This window comes from Tauraco erythrolophus, chromosome 2 (genome assembly GCF_009769465.1).
Source record: "Tauraco erythrolophus isolate bTauEry1 chromosome 2, bTauEry1.pri, whole genome shotgun sequence".
NCBI classification, from domain to species: Eukaryota; Metazoa; Chordata; class Aves; order Musophagiformes; family Musophagidae; genus Tauraco; species Tauraco erythrolophus.
The window spans coordinates 69,065,020-69,073,323 of NC_141466.1; the positions used below are offsets into that span (position 1 = coordinate 69,065,020).

Consider the following 8,304-nt stretch of genomic DNA (forward strand, 5'->3'; position numbering starts at 1 on the left):
ACAGGAGACACAGACGCAGCAAAAGCTGGCTTATTTTTTAAGGCATTTTATATACTAGCAAAGGTAGAAAAATAAACTAGATTATAACATTTTCCGTAATGCCACGGCAGCTTTGCTGCCTTCTGTCTGATGCACATAGTGAGGAGGACTCTGGAAAAGCCAATGCAGTTGCTTCCTCCCTGCAGAGCAGAGACACAGCACAGTGGTGCTGGCTCCGAACAGAAACACGGAGCTTTCAACACGTTGGAAAGCAGCTTCACTCTAAAATAAGCACCAACTGGTTTTTCACTGCCCAGATCAGCGTGAAGAATCATCTGGCTGGGTCAATCCTGAGCAGCCAACGATACATGGAAGCTCTTTTTGAATAATTCATCGCATGCCTGTCCTTCCTGCTGCCTTTCCTGCCCCAGGACAACACAAGAGTCTTGCCTGTAGAAAGACAACAGCTGGAGGACATGGCCAGATGTGCACCAGCTGGCACCCACGAGCTCACCGGTGAACTCAACCAACCAGACCTCAATCAACACGTCAAGCCACGTCCTGGGTGCAAACCCATGCCCAGCATTCTTTATTTTTGAGGCCACTGTACTGAGCCTTTTAGTACCTGATATAAATAAAACCTGCCTGCATACCATGGAATCATAGAATGGGTTGGGTTGGAAGGAACCTTCAAGATCATCTAGTTCCAACTCCCCTGCCATAGATCAGCTTGCTCAAAGCCTCATCCAACCTGGCCTTGAACACTTCCAGGGATGGGGCAGCCACAACTTTTCTGGGCAACCTCTTCCAGTGCCTCACCACCTTCAGAGGAAAGAATGTCTTCCTTAGATCTACTCTAAATCTACTCTTTTTTAGTTTAAAGCCATTGCCCCTTCTCCTATCACTACACGCCCTTGTCAAAAGTCCCTTTCCAGCTTTCTTGTAGCCCCTTTAGGTACTGGAAGGCTGCTAAGAGGTCTCCCTGGAGCCTTCTCTTCTCCAGGCTGAACAGCCCCAACTCTCTCAGCCTGTCTTCATAGCAGAGGTGCTCCAGCCCTCAGATCATCTTTGTGGCCTCCTCTGGATCCACTCCAACAGCTCCACGTCCTTCTGATGTTGGGGATCCCAGAGCTGAATGCAGCACTGTAGCGGGGGTCTCACGAGAGCAGAGTAGAGGGGCATAATCCCGGCAGAATCCCCTCCCTCGACCTGCTGGCCACGCTACTTTTGAGTAGGTAGATCTGTTTTGAGATTGGTGTTGAGGTTGAATTTAGGAGGGAACATCCAGCCAGGTCTGGATTATCTGCATCTGGGTGGAAGGGGGCAAGGAAGAGGCTGGGCAGACAAGGTGCCTTGGAGCAGGACAGTAGGCAAGCAAGCAGGGCATGGCTTTTGCCTATGATTCAAGGTCCTGAGGTTGTGGTCTGCAGTATGAAGTGGGTCTGGGCCCCTATGTGACCTCAGCAAATGGAGCTGGTAAAGCTCCCAAGATGAACCTTGTGGGGGAAAAATAAATCAAGCGCTGCTGAGCCTTACTTTAGGGCTTACTCTGCCCAGAAGGAAGGGCGTCTGAGAGTAAAACTCATTATTTTTCTGGTTTAGGCACTTACTTATCCTGAGAAGACTCCTGCTTTGGTCAGCCCCTGGAGACAGCAGCCAGATCTCCATGCTGGGACAGACCAGCAGCTCGTATAGGCACTTGTTAAAGGACACACTTCAAGATATGGTCACAAATAGAATCATAGAATCATAGAATCATAGAATGGTTTGGGTTGGAAGGGACCTCAAAGATCATCTAGTTCCAACCCTCTGCCATGGGCAGAGAAACCCTCCACTACACCACGTTGCCCAAAGCCTCATCCAACGTGGCCTTGAACACTTCCAGGGATGGGGCATCTACAACTTTTCTGGGCAACCTGTTCCAGGGCCTCACCACCCTCAGAGTGAAAAATTTCTTCATAATATCCAATCTAAATCTCCCCTCTTTCAGTTTAAAACCATTGCTCCTTGTCCTATCACTACATTCCCTTGTAAAATATATCAAAGGCAGTGTGCTCCAGCTGCCTAGCAGTACTGCTACACAAATAATTTTAATAAATACCTAAATCTGGACTTTTAAGGCTTTTTAAGACCCTTGAGGCTCTCCAAAACTGCAAGCAGAAGATACACCAGGAGGGAAGGTGATGTCCTGGCGATGGAGGACCACATTTGCCCCACAGCAGGGGCACCATGGGGACAGTCTTCATGGCCAGCATTAACATATCACTACCTCCTGCCGTATCTTACTGTCGAGGCAGTCACTCCAACATTGACCCAAGGTGACAGTGCAGTGATTTTGGGGTCACTCCAGCAACCCAGACAGCTCCGTCCCCTCTCCCAGGTCCCCCAGTCCTCGCTGCGGGCATTTAGAGTCAGCCTTGGGGGTGGAGGTGAAGCATGGTGGCCTCAGCTTGCTCCCCACAACAGTGTCTTGTGTTCCACAAGGGTGGGTGTCCCGGAGGTGATGCCACCCCATGAGGGCACCCTCCAGCCCCAGGGGCTCCGAGCCCTCTTTGAGGGGACTCACCACCCCGCAGCCGCCTGTGCTGCCATGGGAAGAGCTGCTCCGCAGGTGCTTGTGGGCACAAGTGCCCAGGATTGGGCTGATGTTTGCCATCCCAAGGGATAAATCCCATCCTTCTACTCCCAGGCAGCCCGGAGGAGACTGGACTTCGCTGTCCCTTTGCACTAGGGCCACGCAGGTAGCTGTGGTTGTCCCCACGCTGGGAAAGGTGATGCCTCCTGCGCTCGCGCTGAAATATATAGAGGAGCCCTTGGCTGGATCCGGGGAGAAGGTGCTGGGAAAGGATACGGCTGGGTGAAAACCAGGCTCCTGCCCCACTCCGTCCTCCTGTGCCATTCCTGTAGCACCGGCGCTGGGCTTGCCACCTCCTCCGTTCCCCACCGCCTGCAATTTCTCATCAGTCAGATCAGATTCAACACCCTGAGGACCCATTTCCTTTGTGGGGAGGGAAAGGATTGCCCCAGGCTCAACACCAGCGGGTTTCCCCATCACCCATCCTCTAGGGTAAACCTCTCCCATACCACCATCTCCAAAAGCTGCGTTGATCACGGACATATCTCCTGTCTTCAAGGCCAGCTTTACCAGCAGCCAGTGGTGATGGTTTGTCCAGCTGTCTTCCGAACGTCCTCCAGATTGCAGGAGCGATGAGCTGTTCCCATTTTTGGGATCTCCTGTGGTCTCATCTCCTGCCGTCTCATCTCCTGGCAAGGACTCTCTGTCTCCTGAAATTCCCAAATTCTGTCCCGCTCGGGAGCCGTCTCCAGTAACCTTGTCATCACTGGCAGCTGCAGCACGGCAGGTTGTCTCCAGGAAGCCCTGCCAAATCTCAGTGGACTTGGGATGGAGCAGGCTGTAATAAACCATCAGAGCTACAGCACCTGGAAAAAGAGCAGAAAGGCGTCAAGGGACGAGTCTCCAGCAGTGTTTCGGTGAGGTGTGGAGGACAGACCAGACCACGCTGCCACCTCCAGATCAACAAGCTCTCTGCAGAGATGCTGCTGGGCATCAGATGTCCGAGCAGCACGTCTTTCGAGTATTTTTAGGGATGCAAAAATCCCACTAGAGCAGTTTTTGGGAAAGGGAGTGCTGAGTACAGTCTCAAGACTGAATTTACTAATAATCTGGATTGATTTGCAGACTGGGAGGTGCAGAAAGAGATGGATGCTGAGCGCCAGCGAACAGGGCACGGGGCAGGGATGAGGCGTGTGATGCAGGAATCCTTCCCGTCTCGCAGCACCCCGGTCCTCTAGCCATTAAATGCAGCAGGATTTTCAGACACTTTCCTACTTCTATCCTAAACCTTTTCAAGGCCAGAGGAATTGCTCCTTTTCCAGCCCAAACATGCTCTTGCTTGAACATGGTTGATCTCTGTGCAGCTGGCACGGGGAGATGCACAAAGCCCAGTACCCACGTGTTACAGCTTCCCTCTGCCTCCATCCTCCATCCAGTTGGAGAGGGGCATTTTACAAGGACATGTAGTGATAAGACAAGGAGCAATGGCTTTAAACTGAAAGAGGGGAGATTTCAATTAGATCTAAGGAAGAAATTTTTTACCATGAGGGTGGTGAAACACTGGCACAGGTTGCCCAGAGAAGTTGTGGCTGCCCCATCCCTGGAGGTGTTCAAGGCCAGGTTGGATGAAGCTTTGGGCAACCTGGTCTAGTGACAGGTGTCCCTGCCCATGGCAGGGGAGTTGGAACTAGATGATCTTGAAGGTCCCTTCCAATCCAAACCGTTCTATGATTCTATGATCCTGCTGGGAAAACATGAGCCTGGTGGGACCCAGCAAACAGCAACTCCCATCCTTGCCCAGTGCCAGTTTTGGAAATTGAGGTGCTGGTGGAGTTGTTTGCAAGCATCATACAACCTCTCCCCTCTTCCAGCTGGGTTGTGCATTAAAGCTTTAGGGAATTAAATGCACCAGCCAGCCGGAGCTGCTGCCTGCTTGATGGGCAGAGTATGGAGTAAGGCAGGGTACGGGCAAGGTATGGGGTACCTTCTCCATCACATACCAAAAAATCCTCCTCACGAACACAAAAAGCTTTTCCATTTACAGAAGTAGTGCTGGTCTTTGAAAGAAAACAGGATGGGAGAAAGCTGCTGTAGTTCTGCGTGGTCCCACCCCAGCACATTTCTGAAACATACCCAGTGATGGCTCATCAATCACAAGCAACCTTCATAAATCATCAGCACATGCTCAAATGGAAAACGTTTCTTTGCAACGATCCCCTGTGTTCTGCCACTGCCTGCACAGATCACCAAGTGCCAAGACCACAGAAAGCCCGAACAGATGTGCTGCAGGATTGCATATATTGTATTCAGTGGTGGAAGCTGAGCTATGTGGTGACACCTTGATCATTTCTGCAAGCCTCCCTCTTCAGGGATGGCCTTTTAAGCAACGAAGAAGAAATCAAACTCAAGGTGGATTCACATATTACCAAATACATTCAGACGCTCAAGCTGGAAGAAATAAAGCAACTAGTCTGATGCATTAAAAATAACTGATGATGCTCATTTACTTTCAAAACATGCTACTCAGGCTCTGAAAACCAACAGATCTTACCTATTACAGACCCTGACATGATGGCCCCGGTCACGCACAGGCTGTTCTGGGTGGCCAGCAGCAGCAGGAGGGCATTTTCCATCAGAATTATCTGCAGAGCAGAGGGAAGAGAAGTCACTTTTATCCTTCTGATGGCTTTAGAGGTGCATGCTTCCAATGACACAGAAACACAGAGTTGCTAAATTTTGCTGATTTTATTTTGCACTTAACTTATCACTTAAAACATAAGGGTTGCTGAACTGAACTTTCTGCAAGGTCTTGCCTTTTTTTTTTTTTACCATGAAAAATAACTCTGGCAGAGCAGCACAGCTGCTCTGGTGTTCTTAAGACATTGTATGGCCGCTGCTAAGAAAACAAAGCCAGAAGGTCCATCCACCTTGGTGACCAAGTGGATTTGTCAGGATATCATAGAATCATAGAATGGGTTGGAAGACACCTCAAAGATCATCTAGTTCCAAACCCCCTGCCATGGTCCACTACACCTTCCACTACAACAGGTTGCCCAAAGCCTCATCCAATCTGGCCTTGAACACTTCCAGGGATGGGGCAGCCACAACTTCTCTGGGCAACCTCTTCCAGTGTTTAACCACCCTCATTGCAAAAAATTTCTTCCTTAAATCTAATTGAAATTTCCCCTCTTTCAGTTTAAAGCCATTGCCCCTTGTCCTGTCACTACAGGCCCTTGTCAGAAGTCCCTCTCCAGCTTTCTTGTAGCCCCTTTAGGAAGGCTGCTAGAAGGTCTCCCTGGAGCCTTCTCTTCTCCAGGCTGAACAACCTCAACTCTCTCAGCCTGTTTCCATAGCAGAGGTGCTCCAGCCCTTGGATCATCTTCATGGCCTCCTCTGGACCTGCTCCAACAGCTCCATGTCCTTCTTATGTTGGGGACCCCAGATCTGAACGCAGCACTGCAAGGGGGGTCTTATGAGAGCAGAGTAGAGGGGCAGAACCACCTCCCTTGACCTGCTGCCCATGCTGCTTTGGATGCAGCCCAGCACACAGTTGGCTTTCTGGGCTGCCAGCGCACATTGCCAGCTCATGGTGAGCTTCTCATCAACCAACACCCCTAAGTCCTTCTCCTCAGGGCTGCTCTCAATCCATTCTCCGCCCAGCCTGTACTTGTGTTTGGCATTGCCCCGACCCACATGCAGGACCTTGCACTTGGCCTTGTTGAATTTCATTAGGTTCTCACAGGCCCATCTCTCCAGCCTGTCAAGGTCGCTCTGGATGGCATCCCTTCCCTCCAGCGTGTCAACCACACCGCACAGCTGTGGTGGGAAATGCTGGATTTTTATCAAGTAGTGATGTGAGAGATGAGAATGGAGAGTCTGAGGCTATTGCTGCTCCCCAGCAGCTGCATCTATATGAAATATTGATTATCCTGGGTACTTACTGCATAAAACACGGCCACTCTGTGCTTGGAGGGACCAGGCTGGACATTAACGTAGCAGAAGATGTACACGGCTCCCACCAGGCAATTGAACAGCCTCCAGCGGCAGGGCTGGGCCACGATATCCGTCTGCTGGGCTACCAGCCAGAAGGACATGAGCAGCCAGTGGATGCCTTGAAGAGGAAGGGACCGAAAGGGCAAAGCCAGGAGGGAGGCTGCAAAGCACTCCAGTACCAGGAGCATCTCCAGGGCTGACTGCAGGATGGGACAATGAGAAGATGATCACAGGTCTTACCTGCCACAGCAAAAACCCAGAAGGAATACAGCCTGGCAAAGAGCACCAGGGCCAGGACCCTGGTCCCCAGCATCCCCATCCTCCAGAGCAGCAGGCAGAGGATGGCCGTGGCCGGTGGGCAGAGGTGACCGGGTTTCAGCAGGCAGGCGAAGCGGTTGTAGGAAACCAAAGCCCAGGCGAGGGACAGCAGGGACAGTCCTGCGCTGACACCTGCATGGGGACAGGGGCAGTCAGGCTCTCTGAAGGACACTTGACCATGTTGGAGGACTGTATCTCTGTGTGGAGGAGCCATTGGTAGCATGGCACCCCGATCCCAGACAGACACCCCACCCTCCTGCCAGTTGGACTGTTTTAAACCAATTCCTGCTGAATCTGGTCTCCTTTGCGTGCTCAGCACCTCCCTGCTTAAATCCTCTGCTGTCTCCCAGGGGCAGAGCTGTGCAGTGGCAGGGCAAGAGAGGTCCATCTCTGGTCACTGTGATCGGACCAGGGACTGACACTGACTTGAGCGTGACCTTCGACACGCCGTGACTCCACACCCCAACTTCTCTCTTTGCACACCTGAAAGTTCACTTTTTCTACGAAGCAGCCCCAAACCCCTAAATGCTCAGTATTGCACTGTGATTAGGGCTGGACCATCACTAGGAACATGTGTTGAGTTCAAATCCAACCAAGGCACTGTCTGCCATGGAGATCCCCTGCCCTGTGCCCTGCCAGGTGGGCACATGCGTCCCCCACCTAAACACATCACCTATCTGCACTTGCAGCATCCTCCCAGGACCTCTCCGCTCACCGGGGACGAAGCCCGCTGGATCGATGGCCACCATGACATAGGCTTGCAGCAGGAGATGAGGCAGGGTCTGCAGGAGGGCTTCCAGAAGCCGCAGCACACACACGTCCCCATGCTGCATCAGCACCTCCCCGGCATGGGCACCGCCACCCGTCTTCGTCGCCATCCTCAAAACATCCCAGTACCTACAAGAGTCACCATGGTGGGGTGCCCACCCTCAGTTTGGAAGGTTTAAGGGGAGCTGGATGGACCATGAGGAGCATCTCTCACCGCTTCCAGAGCCCCAACTGTAGGATGTGGAGTACCAGGAGGGAGCAGCCAGGTGGGTGGCCATCCGCCCTGAACCAGAGGATGCTGAGGAGCTGAGCCGCATAGCCGGGCACCACACCGGCCATGGTCAGCCCGAACCAATGCAGCTGCCCGGAGATGAGGTAGTGGATGATGGCGCAGAGCCCTGGAGAACAGCGGAGAGAAATGCCACAGCCACGCGCAGCCAGCAACGGGAAGGTGCTACCCATAAACCACCCCAAATTCCACTCCCAGCCACCCCAGGGGGTTTGCAGCCCTTGTCCCCCGTCTTATCTCCAGCTGCCGGCTCCCGGTGACTTGTCGGCTGTGGCACAGCCATCGCCACCGAGGGGCCCCGCCCAGCGAAGGGCTCTGATAAAAAGCGCTCAGACAAGGACTCAAGCTCCAAATAAAATAATTTAAAAAGAATTAAATTAAA

General features: G+C 52.2%; 1 protein-coding gene across 1 annotated transcript; it reads right to left on the reverse strand.

Annotated features, from left to right (window-relative positions):
* Positions 1 to 2,320: 2,320 nt before the first annotated feature.
* XKR5 (XK related 5) lies at positions 2,321 to 8,095 on the reverse strand. The gene is made up of 6 exons (XM_086625602.1): positions 7,848 to 8,095; positions 7,581 to 7,762; positions 6,788 to 6,997; positions 6,496 to 6,665; positions 5,106 to 5,196; positions 2,321 to 3,420 (listed from the first exon to the last, which is right to left on the reverse strand). Exons 1-6 carry the CDS (start codon positions 8,093 to 8,095, stop codon positions 2,321 to 2,323), a joined length of 2,001 nt encoding a protein of 666 aa, XP_086481728.1.
* Between the last annotated feature and the right edge of the window lie 209 nt (positions 8,096 to 8,304).